Source organism: Drosophila gunungcola (genome assembly GCF_025200985.1).
Source record: "Drosophila gunungcola strain Sukarami chromosome 2R unlocalized genomic scaffold, Dgunungcola_SK_2 000004F, whole genome shotgun sequence".
Lineage (NCBI taxonomy): Eukaryota > Metazoa > Arthropoda > Insecta > Diptera > Drosophilidae > Drosophila > Drosophila gunungcola.
In genome coordinates this window covers 5,293,884-5,321,789 of record NW_026453167.1, presented here as the reverse complement: position 1 = coordinate 5,321,789, position 27,906 = coordinate 5,293,884, and the positions used below count along the sequence as shown (strand labels likewise).

General features: G+C 36.4%; 5 protein-coding genes across 6 annotated transcripts; 3 read left to right on the top strand and 2 right to left on the bottom strand.

Annotated features, from left to right (window-relative positions):
• Window positions 1–20,426: 20,426 nt before the first annotated feature.
• Window positions 20,427–22,398, top strand: LOC128254068 (5-aminolevulinate synthase, erythroid-specific, mitochondrial). The gene is made up of 2 exons (XM_052982871.1): window positions 20,427–21,773; window positions 21,914–22,398. Exons 1-2 carry the CDS (start codon window positions 20,555–20,557, stop codon window positions 22,288–22,290), a joined length of 1,596 nt encoding a protein of 531 aa, XP_052838831.1. The 5' UTR covers window positions 20,427–20,554; the 3' UTR covers window positions 22,291–22,398.
• Window positions 22,399–22,764: 366 nt separating this feature from the next.
• LOC128254077 (nuclear receptor 2C2-associated protein) lies at window positions 22,765–23,517 on the bottom strand. The gene is made up of 3 exons (XM_052982884.1): window positions 23,359–23,517; window positions 23,218–23,308; window positions 22,765–23,145 (listed from the first exon to the last, which is right to left on the bottom strand). Exons 1-3 carry the CDS (start codon window positions 23,391–23,393, stop codon window positions 22,852–22,854), a joined length of 420 nt encoding a protein of 139 aa, XP_052838844.1. The 5' UTR covers window positions 23,394–23,517; the 3' UTR covers window positions 22,765–22,851.
• A 122-nt stretch (window positions 23,518–23,639) lies between these two features.
• On the top strand, window positions 23,640–24,641 carry LOC128254076 (AP-3 complex subunit sigma-2). The gene is made up of 4 exons (XM_052982883.1): window positions 23,640–23,792; window positions 23,847–23,938; window positions 23,996–24,198; window positions 24,256–24,641. Exons 1-4 carry the CDS (start codon window positions 23,724–23,726, stop codon window positions 24,465–24,467), a joined length of 576 nt encoding a protein of 191 aa, XP_052838843.1. The 5' UTR covers window positions 23,640–23,723; the 3' UTR covers window positions 24,468–24,641.
• A 10-nt stretch (window positions 24,642–24,651) lies between these two features.
• On the bottom strand, window positions 24,652–25,780 carry LOC128254075 (uncharacterized). The gene is made up of 2 exons (XM_052982882.1): window positions 25,280–25,780; window positions 24,652–25,220 (listed from the first exon to the last, which is right to left on the bottom strand). The coding sequence occupies exons 1-2, from the start codon at window positions 25,694–25,696 to the stop codon at window positions 24,822–24,824; spliced, it is 816 nt and encodes a 271-aa protein (XP_052838842.1). The 5' UTR covers window positions 25,697–25,780; the 3' UTR covers window positions 24,652–24,821.
• Window positions 25,781–26,175: 395 nt separating this feature from the next.
• On the top strand, window positions 26,176–27,873 carry LOC128254072 (zinc finger protein 628). Of its 2 annotated transcripts, XM_052982877.1 has the most exons (3): window positions 26,176–26,442; window positions 26,503–26,534; window positions 26,605–27,873. In XM_052982877.1, the coding sequence occupies exon 3, from the start codon at window positions 26,610–26,612 to the stop codon at window positions 27,747–27,749; it is 1,140 nt and encodes a 379-aa protein (XP_052838837.1). In that variant the 5' UTR covers window positions 26,176–26,442; window positions 26,503–26,534; window positions 26,605–26,609; the 3' UTR covers window positions 27,750–27,873. The 2 variants fall into 2 exon arrangements, with proteins under 2 accessions (XP_052838837.1, XP_052838836.1); XM_052982876.1 differs by having other exon boundaries at window positions 26,503–27,873.
• The last annotated feature ends 33 nt before the right edge of the window (window positions 27,874–27,906 follow it).

The window sequence follows — 27,906 nt, the reverse complement described above, 5'->3', positions numbered from 1 at the left end:
GAGAGAAAAGTTATGCAATTAGAACTGCTGGTTTTAGGTCATATTTCAACGAAGCTATTTTTGAGAAAAATAGAAAGGGGTTACATCATTAAAATATCAGAAAAACCAACCCAAAATCACAAGCAAAAATTTAAATGCAGATTCTTGGAAAACGAAGTCTCAAACCTAAAGAGCTATTCCTTTTTAAAATCAGATATCTTTAAGAAAAGTTATGGCCTTGAAATGGCTAGATTTAAATAAAAATGAAAATTTTGTTAATTCGTTAAAAAAAACGACATTAACTTTAATAGCAAAATTTAAACGCAGATTCTTAGAAAACTAAGCCACAAACCTACAGAGGTATGCCTTTTCGGAATCGGATTTCGGAGAGAAAAGTTATGCAATTAGAACTGCTGGTTTTAGGTCATATTTCAACGAAGCTATTTTTGAGAAAAATAGAAAGGGGTTACATCATTAAAATATCAGAAAAACCAACCCAAAATCACAAGCCAAAATTTAAATGCAGATTCTTAGAAAACTAAGTCTCAAACCTAAAGAGCTATTCCTTTTTAAAATCAGATATCTTTAAGAAAAGTTATGGCCTTCAAATGGCTGGATTTAGGTCACTTTTCTGCAAAGCCATTTTTTTACAATGTAAATTTTGTTAAATCGACAGGAAAAACGCCATTAACTTTAATAGCAAAATTTAAACGCAGATTCTTAGAAAACTAAGCCACAAACCTATAGAGGTATGCCTTTTCGGAATCGGATTTCGGAGAGAAAAGTTATGCAATTAGAACTGCTGGTTTTAGGTCATTTTTCAACGAAGCCATTTTTGGGAAAAATAGAAAGGGGTTACATCATTAAAATATCAAAAAATCGATCCGAAATTACAAGCCGACATTTAAATGCAGATCTTAGAAAACTAAGCCACAAACCTATAGAGGTATGCCTTTTCGGAATCGGATTTCGGAGAGAAAAGTTATGCAATTAGAACTGCTGGTTTTAGGTCATATTTCAACGAAGCTATTTTTGAGAAAAATAGAAAGGGGTTACATCATTAAAATATCAGAAAAACCAACCCAAAATCACAAGCCAAAATTTAAATGCAAATTCTTAGAAAACTAAGTCTCAAACCTAAAGAGCTATTCCTTTTTAAAATCAGATATCTTTAAGAAAAGTTATGGCCTTGAAATGGCTGGATTTAGGTCACTTTTCTGCAAAGCCATTTTTTTACAATGTAAATTTTGCTAAATCAACAGGAAAAACGCCATTAACTTTAATAGCAAAATTTAATTTAATTCGTTAAAAAAAACGACATTAACTTTAATAGCAAAATTTAAACGCAGATTCTTAGAAAACTAAACCACAAACCTATAGAGGTATGCCTTTTCGGAATCGGATTTCGGAGAGAAAAGTTATGCAATTAGAACTGCTGGTTTTAGGTCATTTTTCAACGAAGCCATTTTTGGGAAAAATAGAAAGGGGTTACATCATTAAAATATCAAAAAATCGACCCGAAATTACAAGCCGACATTTAAATGCAGATTCTTGAAAAATTAAGATGTCTTTAAGAAAAGTTATGGCCTTGAAATGGATGGATTTAGGTCACTTTTCTGCAAAGCCATTTTTTTTACAATGTAAATTTTGTTAAATAGACAGGGAAAACGCCATTAACTTTAAAAGAAAAATTTACACGCAGATTCTTAGAAAACTAAGCCACAAACCTATAGAGGTATGCCTTTTCGGAATCGGATTTCGGAGAGAAAAGTTATGCAATTAGAACTGCTGGTTTTAGGTCATTTTTCAACGAAGCCATTTTGGGAAAAATAGAAAGGGGTTACATCATTAAAATATCAAAAAATCGATCCGAAATTACAAGCCGACATTTAAATGCAGATCTTAGAAAACTAAGCCACAAACCTATAGAGGTGCCTTTTCGGAATCGGATTTCGGAGAGAAAAGTTATGCAATTAGAACTGCTGGTTTTAGGTCATTTTTCAACGAAGCCATTTTTGGGAAAAATAGAAAGGGGTTACATCATTAAAATATCAAAAAATCGACCCGAAATTACAATCCGAAATTTAAATGCAGATTCTTGGAAAATTAAGTCTCAAAACTAAAGAGCTATTCCTTTTTAAAATCAGATATCTCTAAGAAAAGTTATGGCCTTGAAATGGCTGGATTTAGGTTACTTTTCTGCAAAGCCATTTTTTTACAATGTAAATTTTGTTAAATCGACAGGAAAAACGCCATTAACTTTAATAGCAAAATTTAAACGCAGATTCTTAGAAAACTAAGCCACAAACCTATAGAGGTATGCCTTTTCGGAATCGGATTTCGGAGAGAAAAGTTGTGCAATTAGAACTGCTGGTTTTAGGTCATTTTTCAACGAAGCCATTTTTGGGAAAAATAAAAAGGGGTTACATCATTAACATATCAAAAAATTGACCCGAAATTACAAGCCGACATTTAAATGCAGATTCTTAGAAAACTAAGCCACAAACCTATAGTGGTATGCCTTTTCGGAATCGGATTTCGGAGAGAAAAGTTATGCAATTAGAACTGCTGGTTTTAGGTCATTTTTCAACGAAGCCATTTTTGGGAAAAATAGAAAGGGGTTACATCATTAAAATATCAAAAAATCGACCCGAAATTACAAGCCGAAATTTAAATGCAGATTCTTGGAAAATTAAGCCTCAAAACTAAAGAGCTATTCCTTTTTAAAATCAGGTATCTTAAAGAAAAGTTATGGCCTTGAAATGGATGGATTTAGGTCACTTTTCTGCAAAGCCGTTTTTTTACAATGTAAATTTTGTTAAGTCGACAGGAAAAACGCCATTAACTTTAATAGCAAAATTTATACGCAGATTCTTAGAAAACTAAGCCACAAACCTATAGAGGTATGCCTTTTCGGAATCGGATTTCGGAGAGAAAAATTATGCAATTAGAACTGCTGGTTTTAGGTCATTTTTCAACGAAGCCATTTTTGTGAAAAATAGAAAGGGGTTACATCATTAAAATATCAAAAAATCGACCCGAAATTACAAGCCGACATTTAAATGCAGATTCTTAGAAAACTAAGCCACAAACCTATAGAGGTATGCCTTTTCGGAATCGGATTTCGGAGAGAAAAGTTATGCAATTATAACTGCTGGTTTTAGGTCATTTTTCAACGAAGCCATTTTTGGGAAAAATAGAAAGGGGTTACATCATTAAAATATCAAAAAATCGACCCGAAATTACAAGCCGACATTTAAATGCAGATTCTTAGAAAACTAAGTCTCAAACCTAAAGAGCTATTCCTTTTTAAAATCAGATATCTTAAGAAAAGTTATGGCCTTGAAATGGCTGGATTTAGGTCACTTTTCTGCAAAGCCATTTTTTTACAATGTAAATTTTGTTAAATCGACAGGAAAAACGCCATTAGCTTTAATAGCAAAATTTAAACGCAGATTCTTAGAAAACTAAGCCACAAACCTATAGAGGTATGCCTTTTCGGAATCGGATTTCGGAGAGAAAAGTTATGCAATTAGAACTGCTGGTTTTAGGTCATTTTTCAACGAAGCCATTTTTGGGAAAAATAGAAAGGGGTTACATCATTAAAATATCAAAAAATCGATCCGAAATTACAAGCCGACATTTAAATGCAGATCTTAGAAAACTAAGCCACAAACCTATAGAGGTATGCCTTTTCGGAATCGGATTTCGGAGAGAAAAGTTATGCAATTAGAACTGCTGGTTTTAGGTCATATTTCAACGAAGCTATTTTTGAGAAAAATAGAAAGGGGTTACATCATTAAAATATCAGAAAAACCAACCCAAAATCACAAGCCAAAATTTAAATGCAAATTCTTAGAAAACTAAGTCTCAAACCTAAAGAGCTATTCCTTTTTAAAATCAGATATCTTTAAGAAAAGTTATGGCCTTGAAATGGCTGGATTTAGGTCACTTTTCTGCAAAGCCATTTTTTTACAATGTAAATTTTGCTAAATCAACAGGAAAAACGCCATTAACTTTAATAGCAAAATTTAATTTAATTCGTTAAAAAAAACGACATTAACTTTAATAGCAAAATTTAAACGCAGATTCTTAGAAAACTAAACCACAAACCTATAGAGGTATGCCTTTTCGGAATCGGATTTCGGAGAGAAAAGTTATGCAATTAGAACTGCTGGTTTTAGGTCATTTTTCAACGAAGCCATTTTTGGGAAAAATAGAAAGGGGTTACATCATTAAAATATCAAAAAATCGACCCGAAATTACAAGCCGACATTTAAATGCAGATTCTTGAAAAATTAAGATGTCTTTAAGAAAAGTTATGGCCTTGAAATGGATGGATTTAGGTCACTTTTCTGCAAAGCCATTTTTTTTTACAATGTAAATTTTGTTAAATAGACAGGGAAAACGCCATTAACTTTAAAAGAAAAATTTACACGCAGATTCTTAGAAAACTAAGCCACAAACCTATAGAGGTATGCCTTTTCGGAATCGGATTTCGGAGAGAAAAGTTATGCAATTAGAACTGCTGGTTTTAGGTCATTTTTCAACGAAGCCATTTTTGGGAAAAATAGAAAGGGGTTACATCATTAAAATATCAAAAAATCGATCCGAAATTACAAGCCGACATTTAAATGCAGATCTTAGAAAACTAAGCCACAAACCTATAGAGGTGCCTTTTCGGAATCGGATTTCGGAGAGAAAAGTTATGCAATTAGAACTGCTGGTTTTAGGTCATTTTTCAACGAAGCCATTTTTGGGAAAAATAGAAAGGGGTTACATCATTAAAATATCAAAAAATCGACCCGAAATTACAATCCGAAATTTAAATGCAGATTCTTGGAAAATTAAGTCTCAAAACTAAAGAGCTATTCCTTTTTAAAATCAGATATCTCTAAGAAAAGTTATGGCCTTGAAATGGCTGGATTTAGGTTACTTTTCTGCAAAGCCATTTTTTTACAATGTAAATTTTGTTAAATCGACAGGAAAAACGCCATTAACTTTAATAGCAAAATTTAAACGCAGATTCTTAGAAAACTAAGCCACAAACCTATAGAGGTATGCCTTTTCGGAATCGGATTTCGGAGAGAAAAGTTGTGCAATTAGAACTGCTGGTTTTAGGTCATTTTTCAACGAAGCCATTTTTGGGAAAAATAAAAGGGGTTACATCATTAACATATCAAAAAATTGACCCGAAATTACAAGCCGACATTTAAATGCAGATTCTTAGAAAACTAAGCCACAAACCTATAGTGGTATGCCTTTTCGGAATCGGATTTCGGAGAGAAAAGTTATGCAATTAGAACTGCTGGTTTTAGGTCATTTTTCAACGAAGCCATTTTTGGGAAAAATAGAAAGGGGTTACATCATTAAAATATCAAAAAATCGACCCGAAATTACAAGCCGAAATTTAAATGCAGATTCTTGGAAAATTAAGCCTCAAAACTAAAGAGCTATTCCTTTTTAAAATCAGGTATCTTAAAGAAAAGTTATGGCCTTGAAATGGATGGATTTAGGTCACTTTTCTGCAAAGCCGTTTTTTTACAATGTAAATTTTGTTAAGTCGACAGGAAAAACGCCATTAACTTTAATAGCAAAATTTATACGCAGATTCTTAGAAAACTAAGCCACAAACCTATAGAGGTATGCCTTTTCGGAATCGGATTTCGGAGAGAAAAATTATGCAATTAGAACTGCTGGTTTTAGGTCATTTTTCAACGAAGCCATTTTTGTGAAAAATAGAAAGGGGTTACATCATTAAAATATCAAAAAATCGACCCGAAATTACAAGCCGACATTTAAATGCAGATTCTTAGAAAACTAAGCCACAAACCTATAGAGGTATGCCTTTTCGGAATCGGATTTCGGAGAGAAAAGTTATGCAATTATAACTGCTGGTTTTAGGTCATTTTTCAACGAAGCCATTTTTGGGAAAAATAGAAAGGGGTTACATCATTAAAATATCAAAAAATCGACCCGAAATTACAAGCCGACATTTAAATGCAGATTCTTAGGAAAACTAAGTCTCAAACTAAAGAGCTATTCCTTTTTAAAATCAGATATCTTTAAGAAAAGTTATGGCCTTGAAATGGCTGGATTTAGGTCACTTTTCTGCAAAGCCATTTTTTTACAATGTAAATTTTGTTAAATCGACAGGAAAAACGCCATTAGCTTTAATAGCAAAATTTAAACGCAGATTCTTAGAAAACTAAGCCACAAACCTATAGAGGTATGCCTTTTCGGAATCGGATTTCGGAGAGAAAAGTTATGCAATTAGAACTGCTAGGTTTAGGTCATTTTTCAACGAAGCCATTTTTGGAAAAAATAGAAAGGGGTTACATCATTAAAATATCAAAAAATCGACCCGAAATTACAAGCCGAAATTTAAATGCAGATTCTTGGAAAATTAAGCCTCAAAACTAAAGAGCTATTCCTTTTTAAAATCAGATATCTTTAAGAAAAGTTATGGCCTTGAAATGGCTGGATTTAGGTCACTTTTCTGCAAAGCCATTTTTTTACAATGTTAATTTTGTTAAATCGACAGGAAAAACGCCATTAACTTTAATAGCAAAATTTAAACGCAGATTCTTAGAAAACTAAGCCACAAACCTATAGAGGTATGCCTTTTCGGAATCGGATTTCGGAGAGAAAAGTTATGCAATTAGAACTGCTGGTTTTAGGTCATTTTTCAACGAAGCCATTTTTGGGAAAAATAGAAAGGGGTTACATTATTAAAATATCAAAAAATCGACCCGAAATTACAAGCCGACATTTAAATGCAGATTCTTGGAAAATTAAGTCTCAAACCTAAAGAGACATTCCTTTTTAAAATCAGATATCTTTAAGAAAAGTTATGGCCTTGAAATGGCTGGATTTAGGTCACTTTTCTGCAAAGCCATTTTTTTACAATGTTAATTTTGTTAAATCGACAGGAAAAACGCCATTAACTTTAATAGCAAAATTTAAACGCAGATTCTTAGAAAACTGAGCCACAAACCTATAGAGGTATGCCTTTTCGGAATCGGATTTCGGAGAGAAAAGTTATGCAATTAGAACTGCTGGTTTTAGGTCATTTTTCACCGAAGCCATTTTTGGGAAAAATAGAAAGGGGTTACATCATTAAAATATCAAAAAATCGACCCGAAATTACAAGCCGACATTTAAACGCAGATTCTTAGAAAACTGAGCCACAAACCTATAGAGGTATGCCTTTTCGGAATCGGATTTCGGAGAGAAAAGTTATGCAATTAGATCTGCTGGGTTTAGGTCATTTTTCAACGAAGCCATTTTTGGGAAAAATAGAAAGGAATTACATCATTAAAATATCAAAAAATCGACCCGAAATTACAAGCCGAAATTTAAATGCAGATTCTTGGAAAATTAAGCCTCAAAACTAAAGAGCTATTCCTTTTTAAAATCAGATATCTTTAAGAAAATATCTGAAATGCAGATTCTTTGAAAATTAAGCCTCAAAACTAAAGAGCTATTCCTTTTTAAAATCAGATATCTTTAAGAAAAGTTATGGCCTTGAAATGGCTGGATTTAGGTCACTTTTCTGCAAAGCCATTTTTTTACAATGTTAATTTTGTTAAATCGACAGGAAAAACGCCATTAACTTTAATAGCAAAATTTAAACGCAGATTCTTAGAAAACTAAGCCACAAACCAATAGAGGTATGCCTTTTCGGAATCGGATTTCGGAGAGAAAAGTTATGCAATTATAACTGCTGGTTTTAGGTCATTTTTCAACGAAGCCATTTTTGGGAAAAATAGAAAGGGGTTACATCATTAAAATATCAAAAATCGACCCGAAATTACAAGCCGACATTTAAACGCAGATTCTTAGAAAACTGAGCCACAAACCTATAGAGGTATGCCTTTTCGGAATCGGATTTCGGAGAGAAAAGTTATGCAATTAGAACTGCTGGGTTTAGGTCATTTTTCAACGAAGCCATTTTTGGGAAAAATAGAAAGGGAATTACATCATTAAAATATCAAAAAATCGACCCGAAATTACAAGCCGAAATTTAAATGCAGATTCTTGGAAAATTAAGCCTCAAAACTAAAGAGCTATTCCTTTTTAAAATCAGATATCTTTAAGAAAAGTTATGGCCTTGAAATGGCTGGATTTAGGTCACTTTTCTGCAAAGCCATTTTTTTACAATGTTAATTTGTTAAATCGACAGGAAAAACGCCATTAACTTAATAGCAAAATTTAAACGCAGATTCTTAGAAAACTAAGCCACAAACCAATAGAGGTATGCCTTTTCGGAATCGGATTTCGGAGAGAAAAGTTATGCAATTAGAACTGCTGGTTTTAGGTCATTTTTCAACGAAGCCATTTTTGGGAAAAATAGAAAGGGGTTACATCATTAAAATATCAAAAAATCGACCCGAAATTACAAGCCGACATTTAAATGCAGATTCTTAGAAAACTAAGCCACAAACCTATAGAGGTATGCCTTTTCGGAATCGGATTTCGGAGAGAAAAGTTATGCAATTAGAACTGCTGGTTTAGGTCATTTTTCAACGAAGCCATTTTTGGGAAAAATAGAAAGGGGTTACATCATTAAAATATCAAAAAATCGACCCGAAATTACAAGCCGAAATTTAAATGCAGATTCCTTGGAAAATTAAGCCTCAAAACTAAAGAGCTATTCCTTTTTAAAATCAGATATCTTTAAGAAAAGTTATGGCCTTGAAATGGCTGGATTTAGGTCACTTTTCTGCAAAGCCATTTTTTTACAATGTTAATTTTGTTAAATCGACAGGAAAAACGCCATTAACTTTAATAGCAAAATTTAAACGCAGATTCTTAGAAAACTAAGCCACAAACCTATAGAGGTATGCCTTTTCGGAATCGGATTTCGGAGAGAAAAGTTATGCAATTAGAACTGCTGGTTTTAGGTCATTTTTCAACGAAGCCATTTTTGGGAAAAATAGAAAGGGGTTACATTATTAAAATATCAAAAAATCGACCCGAAATTACAAGCCGACATTTAAATGCAGATTCTTGGAAAATTAAGTCTCAAACCTAAAGAGACATTCCTTTTTAAAATCAGATATCTTTAAGAAAAGTTATGGCCTTGAAATGGCTGGATTTAGGTCACTTTTCTGCAAAGCCATTTTTTTACAATGTTAATTTTGTTAAATCGACAGGAAAAACGCCATTAACTTTAATAGCAAAATTTAAACGCAGATTCTTAGAAAACTGAGCCACAAACCTATAGAGGTATGCCTTTTCGGAATCGGATTTCGGAGAGAAAAGTTATGCAATTAGAACTGCTGGTTTTAGGTCATTTTTCACCGAAGCCATTTTTGGGAAAAATAGAAAGGGGTTACATCATTAAAATATCAAAAAATCGACCCGAAATTACAAGCCGACATTTAAACGCAGATTCTTAGAAAACTGAGCCACAAACCTATAGAGGTATGCCTTTTCGGAATCGGATTTCGGAGAGAAAAGTTATGCAATTAGATCTGCTGGGTTTAGGTCATTTTTCAACGAAGCCATTTTTGGGAAAAATAGAAAGGAATTACATCATTAAAATATCAAAAAATCGACCCGAAATTACAAGCCGAAATTTAAATGCAGATTCTTGGAAAATTAAGCCTCAAAACTAAAGAGCTATTCCTTTTTAAAATCAGATATCTTTAAGAAAATATCTGAAATGCAGATTCTTTGAAAATTAAGCCTCAAAACTAAAGAGCTATTCCTTTTTAAAATCAGATATCTTTAAGAAAAGTTATGGCCTTGAAATGGCTGGATTTAGGTCACTTTTCTGCAAAGCCATTTTTTTACAATGTTAATTTTGTTAAATCGACAGGAAAAACGCCATTAACTTTAATAGCAAAATTTAAACGCAGATTCTTAGAAAACTAAGCCACAAACCAATAGAGGTATGCCTTTTCGGAATCGGATTTCGGAGAGAAAAGTTATGCAATTATAACTGCTGGTTTTAGGTCATTTTTCAACGAAGCCATTTTTGGGAAAAATAGAAAGGGGTTACATCATTAAAATATCAAAAAATCGACCCGAAATTACAAGCCGACATTTAAACGCAGATTCTTAGAAAACTGAGCCACAAACCTATAGAGGTATGCCTTTTCGGAATCGGATTTCGGAGAGAAAAGTTATGCAATTAGAACTGCTGGGTTTAGGTCATTTTTCAACGAAGCCATTTTTGGGAAAAATAGAAAGGGATTACATCATTAAAATATCAAAAAATCGACCCGAAATTACAAGCCGAAATTTAAATGCAGATTCTTGGAAAATTAAGCCTCAAAACTAAAGAGCTATTCCTTTTTAAAATCAGATATCTTTAAGAAAAGTTATGGCCTTGAAATGGCTGGATTTAGGTCACTTTTCTGCAAAGCCATTTTTTTACAATGTTAATTTTGTTAAATCGACAGGAAAAACGCCATTAACTTTAATAGCAAAATTTAAACGCAGATTCTTAGAAAACTAAGCCACAAACCTATAGAGGTATGCCTTTTCGGAATCGGATTTCGGAGAGAAAAGTTATGCAATTATAACTGCTGGTTTTAGGTCATTTTTCAACGAAGCCATTTTTGGGAAAAATAGAAAGGGGTTACATCATTAAAATATCAAAAAATCGACCCGAAATTACAAGCCGACATTTAAATGCAGATTCTTAGAAAACTAAGCCACAAACCTATAGAGGTATGCCTTTTCGGAATCGGATTTCGGAGAGAAAAGTTATGCAATTAGAACTGCTAGGTTTAGGTCATTTTTCAACGAAGCCATTTTTGGAAAAATAGAAAGGGGTTACATCATTAAAATATCAAAAAATCGACCCGAAATTACAAGCCGAAATTTAAATGCAGATTCTTGGAAAATTAAGCCTCAAAACTAAAGAGCTATTCCTTTTTAAAATCAGATATCTTTAAGAAAAGTTATGGCCTTGAAATGGCTGGATTTAGGTCACTTTTCTGCAAAGCCATTTTTTTACAATGTAATTTTGTTAAATCGACAGGAAAAACGCCATTAACTTTAATAGCAAATTTAAACGCAGATTCTTAGAAAACTAAGCCACAAACCTATAGAGGTATGCCTTTTCGGAATCGGATTTCGGAGAGAAAAGTTATGCAATTAGAACTGCTGGTTTTAGGTCATTTTTCAACGAAGCCATTTTTGGGAAAAATAGAAAGGGGTTACATCATTAAAATATCAAAAAATCGACCCGAAATTACAAGCCGACATTTAAATGCAGATTCTTGGAAAATTAAGTCTCAAACCTAAAGAGACTATTCCTTTTTAAAATCAGATATCTTTAAGAAAAGTTATGGCCTTGAAATGGATGGATTTAGGTCACTTTTCTGCAAAGCCATTTTTTTACAATGTAAATTTTGTTAAATCGACAGGAAAAACGCCATTAACTTTAATAGCAAAATTTAAACGCAGATTCTTAGAAAACTAAGCCACAAACCTATAGAGGTATGCCTTTTCGGAATCGGATTTCGGAGAGAAAAGTTATGCAATTATAACTGCTGGGTTTAGGTCATTTTTCAACGAAGCCATTTTTGGAAAAAATAGAAAGGGGTTACATCATTAAAATATCAAAAAATCGACCCGAAATTACAAGCCGAAATTTAAATGCAGATTCTTGGAAAATTAAGCCTCAAAACTAAAGAGCTATTCCTTTTTAAAATCAGATATCTTTAAGAAAAGTTATGGCCTTGAAATGGCTGGATTTAGGTCAATTTTCTGCAAAGCCATTTTTTTACAATGTAAATTTTGTTAAATCGACAGGAAAAACGCCATTAACTTTAATAGCAAAATTTAAACGCAGATTCTTAGAAAACTAAGCCACAAACCTATAGAGGTATGCCTTTTCGGAATCGGATTTCGGAGAGAAAAGTTATGCAATTAGAACTGCTGGTTGTAGGTCATTTTTCAACGAAGCCATTTTTGTGAAAAATAGAAAGGGGTTACATCATTAAAATATCAAAAAATCGACCCGAAAGTACAAGCCGACATTTAAATGCAGATTCTTGGAAAATTCAGTCTCAAAACTAAAGAGCTATTCCTTTTTAAAATCAGATATCTTTAAGAAAAGTTATGGCCTTGAAATGGCTGGATTTAGGTCAATTTTCTGCAAAGCCATTTTTTTACAATGTAAATTTTGTTAAATCGACAGGAAAAACGCCATTAACTTTAATAGCAAAATTTAAACGCAGATTCTTAGAAAACTGAGCCACAAACCTATAGAGGTATGCCTTTTCGGAATCGGATTTCGGAGAGAAAAGTTATGCAATTAGAACTGCTGGGTTTAGGTCATTTTTCAACGAAGCCATTTTTGGGAAAAATAGAAAGGGGTTACATTATTAAAATATCAAAAAATCGACCCGAAATTACAAGCCGACATTTAAATGCAGATTCTTGGAAAATTAAGTCTCAAACCTAAAGAGACATTCCTTTTTAAAATCAGATATCTTTAAGAAAAGTTATGGCCTTGAAATGGATGGATTTAGGTCACTTTTCTGCAAAGCCATTTTTTTACAATGTAAATTTTGTTAAATCGACAGGAAAAACGCCATTAACTTTAATAGCAAAATTTAAACGCAGATTCTTAGAAAACTAAGCCACAAACCTATAGAGGTATGCCTTTTCGGAATCGTATTTCGGAGAGAAAAGTTATGCAATTATAACTGCTGGGTTTAGGTCATTTTTCAACGAAGCCGTTTTTGGAAAAATAGAAAGGGGTTACATCATTAAAATATCAAAAAATCGACCCGAAATTACAAGCCGACATTTAAATGCAGATTCTTGGAAAATTCAGTCTCAAAACTAAAGAGCTATTCCTTTTTAAAATCAGATATCTTTAAGAAAAGTTATGGCCTTGAAATGGCTGGATTTAGGTCAATTTTCTGCAAAGCCATTTTTTTACAATGTAAATTTTGTTAAATCGACAGGAAAAACGCCATTAACTTTAATAGCAAAATTTAAACGCAGATTCTTAGAAAACTGAGCCACAAACCTATAGAGGTATGCCTTTTCGGAATCGGATTTCGGAGAGAAAAGTTATGCAATTAGAACTGCTGGGTTTAGGTCATTTTTCAACGAAGCCATTTTTGGGAAAAATGGAAAGGGGTTACATCATTAAAATATCAAAAAACCGACCCGAAATTACAAGCCGACATTTAAATGCAGATTCTTAGAAAACTAAGCCACAAACCTATAGAGGTATGCCTTTTCGGAATCGGATTTCGGAGAGAAAAGTTATGCAATTAGAACTGCTGGTTTTAGGTCATTTTTCAACGAAGCCATTTTTGGGAAAAATAGAAAGGGGTTACATCATTAAAATATCAAAAAATCGACCCGAAATTACAAGCCGACATTTAAATGCAGATTCTTGGTAAATTAAGTCTCAAACCTGAAGAGACATTCCTTTTTAAAATCAGATATCTTTAAGAAAAGTTATGGCCTTGAAATGGATGGATTTAGGTCACTTTTCTGCAAAGCCATTTTTTTTACAATGTAGATTTTGTTAAATCGACAGGAAAAAACGCCATTAGCTTTAATGGCAAAATTTAAACGCAGATTCTTAGAAAACTGAGCCACAAACCTATAGAGGTATGCCTTCTCGGAATCGGATTTCGGAGAGAAAAGTTATGCAATTAGAACTGCTGGTTTTAGGTCATTTTTCAACGAAGCCATTTTTGGGAAAAATAGAAAGGGGTTACATCATTAAAATATCAAAAAATCGACCCGAAATTACAAGCCGACATTTAAATGCAGATTCTTAGAAAACTAAGCCACAAACCTATAGAGGTATGCCTTTTCGGAATCGGATTTCGGAGAGAAAAGTTATGCAATTAGAACTGCTGGTTTTAGGTCATTTTTCAACGAAGCCATTTTTGGGAAAAATAGAAAGGGGTTACATCACTAAAATATCAAAAAATCGAACCGAAATTACAATCCGAAATTTAAATGCAGATTCTTGGAAAATTAAGTCTCAAAACTAAAGAGCTATTCCTTTTTAAAATCAGATATCTTTAAGAAAAGTTATGGCCTTGAAATGGCTGGATTTAGGTCACTTTTCTGCAAAGCCATTTTTTTACAATGTAAATTTTGTTAAATCGACAGGAAAAACGCCATTAACTTTAATAGCAAAATTTAAACGCAAATTCTTAGAAAACTAAGCCACAAACCTATAGAGGTATGCCTTTTCGGAATCGGATTTCGGAGAGAAAAGTTATGCAATTAGAACTGCTGGTTTTAGGTCATTTTTCAACGAAGCCATTTTTGGGAAAAATAGAAAGGGGTTACATCATTAAAATATCAAAAAATCGACCCGAAATTACAAGCCGAAATTTAAATGCAGATTCTTGGAAAATTAAGCCTCAAAACTAAAGAGCTATTCCTTTTTAAAATCAGATATCTTTAAGAAAAGTTATGGCCTTGAAATGGCTGGATTTAGGTCACTTTTCTGCAAAGCCATTTTTTTACAATGTAAATTTTGTTAAATCGACAGGAAAAACGCCATTAGCTTTAATAGCAAAATTTAAACGCAGATTCTTAGAAAACTGAGCCACAAACCTATAGAGGTATGCCTTTTCGGAATCGGATTTCGGAGAGAAAAGTTATGCAATTAGAACTGCTGGTTTTAGGTCATTTTTCAACGAAGCCATTTTTGGGAAAAATAGAAAGGGGTTACATCACTAAAATATCAAAAAATCGACCCGAAATTACAATCCGAAATTTAAATGCAGATTCTTGGAAAATTAAGTCTCAAAACTAAAGAGCTATTCCTTTTTAAAATCAGATATCTTTAAGAAAAGTTATGGCCTTGAAATGGCTGGATTTAGGTCACTTTTCTGCAAAGCCATTTTTTTACAATGTAAATTTTGTTAAATCGACAGGAAAAACGCCATTAGCTTTAATAGCAAAATTTAAACGCAGATTCTTAGAAAACTAAGCCACAAACCTATAGAGGTATGCCTTTTCGGAATCGGATTTCGGAGAGAAAAGTTATGCAATTAGAACTGCTGGTTTTAGGTCATTTTTCAACGAAGCCATTTTTGGGAAAAATAGAAAGGGGTTACATCATTAAAATATCAAAAAATCGACCCGAAATTACAAGCCGAAATTTAAATGCAGATTCTTGGAAAATTAAGTCTCAAAACTAAAGAGCTATTCCTTTTTAAAATCAGATATCTTTAAGAAAAGTTATGGCCTTGAAATGGCTGGATTTAGGTCACTTTTCTGCAAAGCCATTTTTTTACAATGTAAATTTTGTTAAATCGACAGGAAAAACGCCATTAACTTTAATAGCAAAATTTAAACGCAGATTCTTAGAAAACTAAGCCACAAACCTATAGAGGTATGCCTTTTCGGAATCGGATTTCGGAGAGAAAAGTTATGCAATTAGAACTGCTGGTTTTAGGTCATTTTTCAACGAAGCCATTTTTGTGAAAAATGGAAAGGGGTTACATCATTAAAATATCAAAAAATCGACCCGAAATTACAAGCCGACATTTAAATGCAGATTCTTAGAAAACTAAGCCACAAACCTATAGAGGTATGCCTTTTCGGAATCGGATTTCGGAGAGAAAAGTTATGCAATTAGAACTGCTGGTTTTAGGTCATTTTTCAACGAAGCCATTTTTGGGAAAAATAGAAAGGGGTTACATCATTAAAATATCAAAAAATCGACCCGAAATTACAAGCCGAAATTTAAATGCAGATTCTTGGAAAATTAAGCCTCAAAACTAAAGAGCTATTCCTTTTTAAAATCAGATATCTTTAAGAAAAGTTATGGCCTTGAAATGGCTGGATTTAGGTCACTTTTCTGCAAAGCCATTTTTTTACAATGTAAATTTTGTTAAATCGACAGGAAAAACGCCATTAGCTTTAATAGCAAAATTTAAACGCAGATTCTTAGAAAACTAAGCCACAAACCTATAGAGGTATGCCTTTTCGGAATCGGATTTCGGAGAGAAAAGTTATGCAATTAGAACTGCTGGTTTTAGGTCATTTTTCAACGAAGCCATTTTTGGGAAAAATAGAAAGGGGTTACATCATTAAAATATCAAAAAATCGACCCGAAATTACAAGCCGAAATTTAAATGCAGATTCTTGGAAAATTAAGTCTCAAAACTAAAGAGCTATTCCTTTTTAAAATCAGATATCTTTAAGAAAAGTTATGGCCTTGAAATGGCTGGATTTAGGTCACTTTTCTGCAAAGCCATTTTTTTACAATGTAAATTTTGTTAAATCGACAGGAAAAACGCCATTAGCTTTAATAGCAAAATTTAAACGCAGATTCTTAGAAAACTAAGCCACAAACCTATAGAGGTATGCCTTTTCGGAATCGGATTTCGGAGAGAAAAGTTATGCAATTAGAACTGCTGGTTTTAGGTCATTTTTCAACGAAGCCATTTTTGGGAAAAATAGAAAGGGGTTACATCATTAAAATATCAAAAAATCGACCCGAAATTACAAGCCGAAATTTAAATGCAGATTCTTGGAAAATTAAGTCTCAAAACTAAAGAGCTATTCCTTTTTAAAATCAGATATCTTTAAGAAAAGTTATGGCCTTGAAATGGCTGGATTTAGGTCACTTTTCTGCAAAGCCATTTTTTTACAATGTAAATTTTGTTAAATCGACAGGAAAAACGCCATTAACTTTAATAGCAAAATTTAAACGCAGATTCTTAGAAAACTAAGCCACAAACCTATAGAGGTATGCCTTTTCGGAATCGGATTTCGGAGAGAAAAGTTATGCAATTAGAACTGCTGGTTTAGGTCATTTTTCAACGAAGCCATTTTTGTGAAAAATAGAAAGGGGTTACATCATTAAAATATCAAAAAATCGACCCGAAATTACAAGCCGACATTTAAATGCAGATTCTTGGAAAATTAAGCCTCAAAACTAAAGAGCTATTCCTTTTTAAAATCAGATATCTTTAAGAAAAGTTATGGCCAATTAGAACTGCTGGTTTAAGGTCATTTTTCAACGAAGCCATTTTTGTGAAAAATATAAAGGGGTTACATCATTAAAATATCAAGAACCTGCATTTAAATGTCGGCTTGTAATTTCGGGTCGATTTTTTGATATTTTAATGATGTAACCCCTTTCTATTTTTCCCAAAAATGGCTTCGTTGAAAAATGACCTAAAACCAGCAGTTCTAATTGCATAACTTTTCTCTCCGAAATCCGATTCCGAAAAGGCATACCTCTATAGGTTTGTGGCTTAATTTTCCAAGAATCTGCATTTAAATGTCGGCTTGTAATTTCGGTTCGATTTTTTGATATTTTAATGATGTAACCCCTTTCTATATTTCCCAAAAATGGCTTCGTTGAAATATGACCTAAAACCAGCAGTTCTAATTGCATAACTTTTCTCTCCGAAATCCGATTCCGAAAAGGCATACCTCTATAGGTTTGTGGTTAGTTTTCTAAGAATCTGCGTTTAAATTTGCTATTAAAGTTAATGGCGTTTTTCCTGTCGATTTAACAAAATTTACATTGTAAAAAAATGGCTTTGCAGAAAAGTGACCTAAATCCAGCCATTTCATGGCCATAACTTGTCTTAAAGATATCTGATTTTAAAAAGGAATAGCTCTTTAGGTTTGAGACTTAATTTTCCAAGAATCTGCATTTAAATGTCGGCTTGTAATTTTGGTTCGATTTTTTGATATTTTAATGATGTAACCCCTTTCTATATTTCCCAAAAATAGCTTCGTTGAAATATGACCTAAAACCAGCAGTTCTAATTGCATAACTTTTCTCTCCGAAATCCGATTCCGAAAAGGCATACCTCTATAGGTTTGTGGCTTAGTTTTCTAAGAATCTGCGTTTAAATTTGCTATTAAAGTTAATGGCGTTTTTCCTGTCGATTTAACAACATTTACATTGTAAAAAAATGGCTTTGCAGAAAAGTGACCTAAATCCAGCCGATTCAAGGCCATAACTTTTCTTAAAGATATCTGATTTTAAAAAGGAATAGCGCTTTAGGTTTGAGACTTAATTTTCCAAGAATCTGCATTTAAATGTCGGCTTGTAATTTCGGGTCGATTTTTTGATATTTTAATGATGTAACCCCTTTCTATTTTTACCAAAAAAATGGCTTCGTTGAAAAATGACATAAAACCAGCAGTTCTAATTGCATAACTTTTCTCTCCGAAATTCGATTCCGAAAAGGCATACCTCTATAGGTTTGTGGCTTAGTTTTCTAAGAATCTGCGTTTAAATTTGCTATTAAAGTTAATGGCGTTTTTCCTGTCGATTTCACAAAATTTACATTGTAAAAAAATGGCTTTGCAGAAAAGTGACCTAAATCCAGCCATTTCAATGGCCATAACTTTTCTTAAAGATATCTGATTTTAAAAAGGAATAGCTCTTTAGGTTTGAGACTTAATTTTCCAAGAATCTGCATTTAAATGTCGGCTTGTAATTTCGGGTCGATTTTTTGATATTTTAATGATGTAACCCCTTTCTATTTTTCCCAAAAATGGCTTCGTTGAAATATGACCTAAAACCAGCAGTTCTAATTGCATAACTTTTCTCTCCGAAATTCCGATTCCGAAAAGGCATACCTCTATAGGTTTGTGGCTTAGTTTTCTAAGAATCTGCGTTTAAATTTTGCTATTAAAGTTAATGGCGTTTTTCCTGTCGATTTAACAAAATTTACATTGTAAAAAAATGGCTTTGCAGAAAAGTGACCTAAATCCAGCCATTTCAAGGCCATAACTTTTCTTAAAGATATCTGATTTTAAAAAGGAATAGCTCTTTAGGTTTGAGACTTAATTTTCCAAGAATCTGCATTTAAATGTCGGCTTGTAATTTCGGGTCGATTTTTTGATATTTTAATGATGTAACCCCTTTCTATTTTTCCCAAAAATGGCTTCGTTGAAAAATGACCTAAAACCAGCAGTTCTAATTGCATAACTTTTCTCTCCGAAATCCGATTCCGAAAAGGCATACCTCTATAGGTTTGTGGATTAGTTTTCTAAGAATCTGCGTTTAAATTTGCTATTAAAGTTAATGGCGTTTTTCCTGTCGATTTAACAAAATTTACATTGTAAAAAAAATGGCTTTGCAGAAAAGTGACCTAAATCCAGCCATTTCATGGCCATAACTTTTCTTAAAGATATCTGATTTTAAAAAGGAATAGCTCTTTAGGTTTGAGACTTAATTTTCCAAGAATCTGCATTTAAATGTCGGCTTGTAATTTCGGGTCGATTTTTTGATATTTTAATGATGTAACCCCTTTCTATTTTTCCCAAAAATGGCTTCGTTGAAAAATGACCTAAAACCAGCAGTTCTAATTGCATAACTTTTCTCTCCGAAATCCGATTCCGAAAAGGCATACCTCTATAGGTTTGTGGCTTAGTTTTCTAAGAATCTGCATTTAAATGTCGGCTTGTAATTTCGGGTCGATTTTTTGATATTTTAATGATGTAACCCCTTTCTATTTTTCCCAAAAATGGCTTCGTTGAAAAACGACCTAAAACCAGCAGTTCTAATTGCATAACTTTTCTCTCCGAAATTCGATTCCGAAAAGGCATACCTCTATAGGTTTGTGGTTTAGTTTTCTAAGAATCTGCGTTTAAATTTGCTATTAAAGTTAATGGCGTTTTTCCTGTCGATTTAACAAAATTTACATTGTAAAAAAATGGCTTTGCAGAAAAGTGACCTAAATCCAGCCATTTCATGGCCATAACTTTTCTTAAAGATATCTGATTTTAAAAAGGAATAGCTCTTTAGGTTTAAGACTTAATTTTCCAAGAATCTGCATTTAAATGTCGGCTTGTAATTTCGGGTCGATTTTTTGATATTTTAATGATGTAATTCCTTTCTATTTTTCACAAAAATGGCTTCGTTGAAAAACGACCTAAAACCAGCAGTTCTAATTGCATAACTTTTCTCTCCGAAATCTGATTCCGAAAAGGCATACCTCTATAGGTTTGTGGCTTAGTTTTCTAAGAATCTGCGTTTAAATTTTGCAGAAAAGTGACCTAAATCATATTTTAACGAAGCTATTTTTGAGAAAAATAGAAAGGGGTTACATCATTAAAATATCAAAAAATGTACCCTATATTACAAGCCAACATTTAAATGCAGATTGGAAAATTAAGCCACAATTCACTTTACTGCAAAGCCATTTTTTGAAAATATAACTTTTGTTAAATCGCCAGGAAAAACATTAATTTTAAAAGCAAATTTTAAACGCAGATTCTTAGAAATCTAAGCCACAAACCTATAGGGGTAAGCTTTTTCAAAATCTGATTTCGGAGAGAAAAGTTAGTTAGAACTAAAATTTGTAACCATAGCTGTGGAGGAAGTGGCAATTTTGATGCCAATAAAAGGGATTTCCACTCAAAGGAATGCTTTGAAAACCGTTGGAAACAGCAACAAACTGTTGCTTAGTATTTTTTCCAAAAGTCAGCTGGTATGAACTGAGGGTTTTTTATTTTCGTCCGCTCTGGTCACACTCGCACCTCCTCCGCAATCACACTTCTTGCATAATTTACGAAACACCTCTCACTTCGCTTTCAAAGTTCGCTGATTTAGGTCTGGTCTTGAAGAGTGAAAAATAGTCCCGTCATGCAGTGTCCGTTCCTGAACCGATTCACCGCCAGCTTTGTGCGCAACTACGCGGAGACCCTGTACCAATCCTACGGGATGCACTGCCCCGTGGCTGGCAAGACTTTGGTCGCGGGCGAGAAGAAACTTTCACTCGCACTCGTCGCCCCAAGTGTTACAAGGTCTTACTCGACGGGGGCTACTACTACTACTGACGTAAACGCCAAGCCCGTAAGAGCATCCGCTGACCCTGGAAAGGCGGCCGCGGAGACCTTTCCCTACGAGCGCTTCTTCAACGAGCAGATCATGAAGAAGAAACGCGACCATTCCTACAGGGTCTTCAAGAAGGTCAATCGGCTGGCTGGCGACGGGCTCTTCCCCCACGCCCTGGAGTACTCGGAGCGGGCGGAAAAGCCCATCACGGTGTGGTGCTCCAACGACTACCTGGGCATGTCCGCCCATCCGAGTGTGAAGAGGGCCGTTCAGGAGGCCCTCAATATGCATGGATCGGGGGCAGGTGGCACCAGGAACATCTCGGGCAACTCGCTCCACCACGAGCGCCTCGAGCGGAAGTTGGCCGAGCTCCACCAGAAGGAGGCCGGCCTTCTGTTCACCTCGTGCTTCGTGGCCAACGACTCCACGCTGTTTACGCTGGCCAAGCTCCTGCCCGGCTGCCAGATATTCTCGGATGCCGGCAACCATGCCTCTATGATCATGGGCATACGGAACAGCGGCGTGCCCAAGCACATCTTCCGGCACAACGACGTGGACCACTTGCACCAGCTGCTTGCGAAGACGGACAAGAGCACGCCCAAGATCGTGGCATTCGAGACGGTACATTCCATGACGGGGGCCATCTGCCCGCTGGAGGAGCTGCTGGACGTGGCCCACGAGCACGGGGCCATCACGTTCATTGACGAGGTGCACGCCGTGGGACTGTACGGCGACCATGGCGCCGGAGTGGGCGAACGGGACGGAGTGCTGCACAAAATGGACATCATATCGGGAACCCTGGGCAAGGCGTTCGGTAACATTGGGGGTTACATAGCCGGGTCCGACAACCTGATCGACATGATCCGATCCTATGCGGCTGGCTTCATCTTCACCACCTCGCTGCCGCCCACTGTGCTGTGTGGCGCCCTGGAGGCTGTCAACATCCTGGCATCAGAGGAGGGTCGTCAACTGCGCCACATGCACCAGCGGAACGTCTCCTATTTAAAGAATTTGTTGAAAAGAGAAGGTAAGATGTAATTTTAGACTTTATGTAACATTTAATTTAAGGTTATTCTCGCACTTTCGTTTTATTTCGAGTGCTGTCTATATATATCTGCAATATTACTTTCGGTTTACTGACTACATATATTATACTCTCCATTTTAGGTTTTCCCGTCGAAGAAACCCCGAGTCACATCATTCCCATTAAAATCGGAGACCCCCTTAAAAGCAGTCAAATCTCAAACGTGCTAATCGAACAATTCGGACACTACCTGCAGTCGATTAACTACCCGACAGTAGCCCGCGGCCAGGAGAAACTCCGACTGGCCCCCACCCCCTTCCACACTTTCGAAATGATGAATGCCCTGGTTACCGACCTGAAGAAAGTGTGGCAAATGGTGGACCTCTCGACCAACGTCCCGCTTTCGCCGAACGGATGCATGTTCTGCAACTCGGAGAGCTGCTGGCACCAGGATGCGTCCCCCGATCTTGAGTGTGGCATCCCCAACTGCCCCAGGCTGGAGATCTCCGTGGCAGCATAGTATTCTCTTGTGAAAGGCGTCTAACAGAAGCATTCGAAATATTAAGCTATGCCTAAAATTATCTTTGTGGTTTGGGACAAATAAACAATGGTTTTGGTGCAATATAAATGATGTAATTTTTTATTGGAATGGGTAAAGCTGATTGGTGACGCGTCAAGGGGTGATAAGACTTGAAGTGTCACCTTAAATAAGCAATTGCGTGCTTCACGAACGAAGTCCAGAGACATGCAAATGGCATTCTAATTAGGGAATAGCACGTCAGAAGTCTCCTTGAAACTTGACCCAAATTTAAATTCGAAAATATATATGGAATTTCAATTTTCCTGGAAAAAAATGTAAGATATAAAAGCTCACGTTATCCCTAAAAGGGCTTACCTTAATGAAATTGATACCACTCAATTTTAGCATTGGCAGGGTGAGTCAACAAAAAAATAATTCGATAACCGTGACCCACCCAATAATGTTTCAATGCTATTTGATGTATAGATAATTGTCCATTTTTATACAAGTTGATAAGAAGAGAGTTTGTACACATATTCATATTTTGGTATTTAGGCAAGGCTAGCTTAACAGCTGGAGATTGTAAACAATGATTCTACCAAACAGATCTGTACTGGACTCGAAGACAAACTTAATCTTTGAACAAGCTTTTTCCCGGGCTGTATCTTTGACTTGAAAGAGCTGAGGAGAGTTGATATCTTCAGGATAAAAGGGTTCTTGATGTAACTGGGCTCCATCGGAGGAGTACATGATTATTTCCGATTTGTGACCAGCAAATCCTCCTTGAAATTGAAAACAGAAGCCAGAGATGTTTTGCGGCTCATCCAAACTCAGGGTAATCCATTGGGGGGTTCCCTGAAAAAACCGTTAGAAAATTTTAAAACATTAACTCAAAAGTACTGCTTCCTAAAGAACAGACTCAAATACCTCATCGGAACTCCAAGATGTATCTTCTTTCGTATCAAACATAAACTGTTTTCCATATTGCTTCACTTCCTTGTTCAAAACTGAGCTTACCCTGAAAATACAGTTCAGCACTAAGAAATTCCAAAGAAAATTTAATAATACCTGCAAGTATAGTTTACTTTAGTTAAAATATTCATGTTATCATACAAATAACAAATAAACAAAAAGCGGACCGCGAGGCTAGTGGTATTAGAGATGGACAATTACTGTAAGTACAGCATTAACCTTTTAAAAGTGAAATATTGTAAAGTTCTCAAACTGTAAAAAAAAATCCAAATATTCAGACCTTGGTTGGTTATATTTAAATTGAATTATTTTTAAATGCAACTTGGTTTTTAAGAAAAGGCCAGCCTAAACGAAATATCGATATCAATAAAGGCATATCAAGTATTGGTTTTACAGCCCTGGTCAAAAAGTAAAACAGCTGGCAGTTTAAACAACATTTCTTATTTATCAACGAAATAAAGATGATAAAAGCTATACTTGTTTTTAACAATCATGGAAAGCCGAGGCTATCCAAATTCTATCAGTATTTTGTAAGTGCTAGAGTATATTACCGGGAACCCCAAAATCTAAAACTTTCTCTGTAGGACGAAAGCCTGCAACAACAAATAATCAAGGAGACTTTTCAGCTGGTTTCCAAGCGGGATGATAATGTTTGTAACTTTCTGGAGGGCGGAAGGTGAGTAATACTTATGAACATATACCCGGGATACTAAAAACCCCCTTTAATCCCTAGCTTAATTGGCGGATCAGACTATAAGCTTATCTATCGGCACTATGCCACGCTGTACTTTGTTTTCTGCGTGGACTCCTCAGAAAGCGAACTGGGAATCCTGGACTTGATACAGGTCTTTGTGGAAACCCTCGACAAGTGTTTCGAGAATGTCTGTGAGCTGGACTTGATATTCCACGCCGATGCAGTGCACCACATACTGTCAGGTTTGGAAAATATCAACCATAAACCCTATAGTTTGAGTAATTTTGGCCCTGTTTCAGAATTGGTAATGGGCGGAATGGTGCTGCAGACCAATATGAACGACATAATGGCCAGGATCGAGGAACAGAACAAGATCGTCAAGCAGGAGGCGGGTATATCGGCTGCTCCTGCCCGAGCTGTTAGCGCCGTGAAGAGTATGAACATTCCGCAACAGATCAAGGACATTAAGCTGCCTGATCTGCCGCAGGCAATCAAGGACTTCAAGTTCTGACAAATCTCACACCTGCCTATAATCTGTTGAAACTAGTGCTTTGCCGCAGTCCTTCAAGAATTTCCAACAGCAATTGACGTACTCCTGGATTGTTGTTTCCGTAATCTTAGGTCCCATTGATTCAATGTATCTCCCTCTACCGAATAAATACGCAAAATAATTACTAATAGCAAAGACGAAATGGTTTTTGATTGCTTAACAAGGTGTATCCGTTTTATATTGAAAAGTGCTTAAAATGTACATATAAATTGGCTCTTTGAGTGATCTGTGTGCTGAATTTACTTAACATTTAAATTTTTAAAAGTGTCCACTCTATAAAATATATACAACAAATGCCTTAACCTTATTTAAAAATCAACTGTTTGTACTTGGGTACTCCAGATCATCTTCTTCCCCCACTTCCAGCATAACTTGCATTATTTTTCGCTTTAGCCTTTTGCGTGAGATCTCAGAGTTGAGGTTTCGGAATTCACTGGCGATTAATTCCCCAAAGGCATCCCATTGGTCCCGACCACTTGGTGGGATGTGAACAGGAGCTGAAATGGTGGGTGCCTCTGCCAGGCGACTTGGAGCAGAGAATTTAAAGGATGGCGCAGGTTCCGTTGGCATCGGAATGGGTTCGCTGAATTTTGGCAGCTCAACGACTTCTGCTTCGTTTTCCATTATCAATGATTCCAGGTTTTCTATTGAAGACTGGCTCTGTTTTGACACTTCCTGTTCGGCGTAGCTAAAGTCCAGCTTTGTGATTAGTTTCTACAGAGAAGAAAGAAGATTAGCTCACTATTGGTTAACAGTTTCGGTTGCTCCTTTACCTTGCATTGAGGACCCTGCTGATATCCTGGTCGGGGTTCAATAACGGAGCGTAGAAACATCAGGGATTTGAAGTGCTCCCAGCGACAGGTCTTTTCCGCCGAAGAACTTCCCGATACCTCAAGGCGTCGCTCCAATTTCTTAAGTTCCGAGTTGTATTGGTTGCGTAGGTTGTGTATTTTCTTGCCATAGTCGTTTTTCGTTATCCCGAGGCCCGTGCAAATGGAATCAATGGCTTTAGTTCGACAGTCCTTGTTTTTATACAAATCAGAGTAATGATTCCACAAACAATCCGAAGTTCGGTACAGTTCAATCAGTTTGGCAATCTTTTCGCGCGTCCAAATTGTCTGCTTCCTTCGCTGGCGTCCTTGCCTTTTGGTCACCTGAAAATCGCCAACTTCTTCGGTTTTATTTGGCATTTTCGCAAACAGTTAAAAATTGGTTAAAATGCATTTATTTATTATAGTGCAGATTAGAGATGAGCAAAACACAACAATCGAATATCTTAAGGCTATCGATACAAAGCAATATACCAAAATTCCAATTGGAAGTAGTTTTAGTATTTTTGTTAAGTCGTTGTAATAGCAAACAAATCATTTAAAAAGTTATTTATTTTATATATTAATAATATATTATATATTATATATATTATATTTTTACAGATTTCAGAATGTAGCGTTAAATAAAATGTAGTTTATGATTTTGTTAAAAACCTACAAGAATATATAAATGGTATAAAATGTATATATAACAATTAATAATTATAACACATATAATGCAAATAAACAATGTTTTAATTTTTAATCCCCCATAAAAAACTTGTTACAAAAACCGAAAATAAATGAGCTGAGCCGATAGTTCCACTCACGAGCCCATTCACTCGCATCTTTTACACTTATCGACTAGTCGATATATCTCATCGCAATTAAATAGATGTACTTCAGTATATAAATAAAATAAAGTAAAATAAGTAAATCTGCTGGAATATGCAATCGCGCTAGCCGAAAACAATTGGAAAATGTGTGTGGAACACCCAGAGCGAGTGTAGACCGTTATCCGTGCTGGCTATGGTGACGAGGGACCACAAAACTGATAAATCCGAGGCCGACGCCCACTGAACGCAGTTTCCTGTACAGGAGTTTAGTTTTGGATAAACGCAAATTGGGTAATTAACTGAGAGAGCAGTGCGATTCTGGCCCTACAGCACCTCCATTTCCGATTTCAGACACTTTGGCTCCGCTGGAGTGAACCCCCAACGTAAGCGCAATGTCACAAGTAATATCTAACACGCCCACACCCCAAATGCTGACGACATCAACGCCCATAGAACCCATGAAACCACCACCAGCGTTTCCCACGCTAGGCGGTACAAACATGCACGAGCAGGCGTCGGACATGATACTGCGGGCCTCCACCATTTTCGGGGACCTCAAGCACGACGGACAGGATCTGGAAAACCTGCCCCATGGAGTTGAGACTGAGGCGGATGAGGATTCGCCGTACGGCGGCAACGGCAGTTCCAAGATTCGCATCATGCCCAGCGTGAAACTAATGGCCGCGCCACACGCCTCCGATCCCAAGCGCAAGTTCGTCTGCCCCTACGACAACTGTACAAAGAGCTACGGCAAAAGCTCCCACCTGCGGTCCCACCTCACCTGGCACACGGGCATCAAGCCCTTCGTCTGCAGCGAGCCCAAGTGCGGCAAGGGATTCACCCGCTCTGACGAGCTCAACCGGCACCTGCGGACGCACACCGGCGAGAAACCCTTCGAGTGCATCCAGTGCACCAAAAAGTTCTCGCGCAGCGACCACCTCACCAAGCACCTGGCCACCCACGACCGTCAGCTGAAGGGCAGCACGCCGAAGAGATCGGTACCCGGCGGCGGAGTGCGGCTCAAGCCCTCGAAGAAGCACTCCCAGTCGGAGTCGGACTCGGGCTTCCACTTCATGGCCGCGATGGTTGGCTGCGGCGACCAGGGAATGGAGCATCACCACCAGCAGCAACTCACCCAGCAGCACCAGCAGCCCGCGGACATCGTCGACTGTCAGCACAAGCCGCTCAAGATCAAGCTGGAGCGGCCGGAGCACAGCGACAAGTACCAGATCGTGGCCCCGGAGCACCAGCACCAGCAACAGAGTCAGGGACAGAGCCAGAACCAGAGCCAGCTGCCATCTTTCCTTAACCAGGCCAAGCCCGAGGTGAAGTATGAGCCGGCCGACGAAATTGTAAATACCCTATCTCAGTTACCGCCTGCGGACGGCCCCGGCACCTACGGCATGCCGCAGTTCGTCCAGGATCGGCCCTTCCGGTGCCGGCAGTGCGAGAAGCGGTTCAAGCGGCAGGACGACCTCAACCGGCACATACGAACGCATACCGGCGAGAAGCCCTACGCCTGTCCACAGTGCTGTCGCCGGTTCGTGCGGAGCGATCACTTGAAAAAGCACCAGCAGACGCATTTGAAGATACGATAGTTTCTTAGTTGTAACCCTTAAGTCGCTAGCCATTGGCATCCAGTTTATATTGGCTAAAACACGGGCGTGTGTCGGGTGACGCACACAGTACAATAAAATTAAATAAATTCGCAATCTAACAATATTCCTACGCAAGTCTTATGCTGGCTCCTAAATC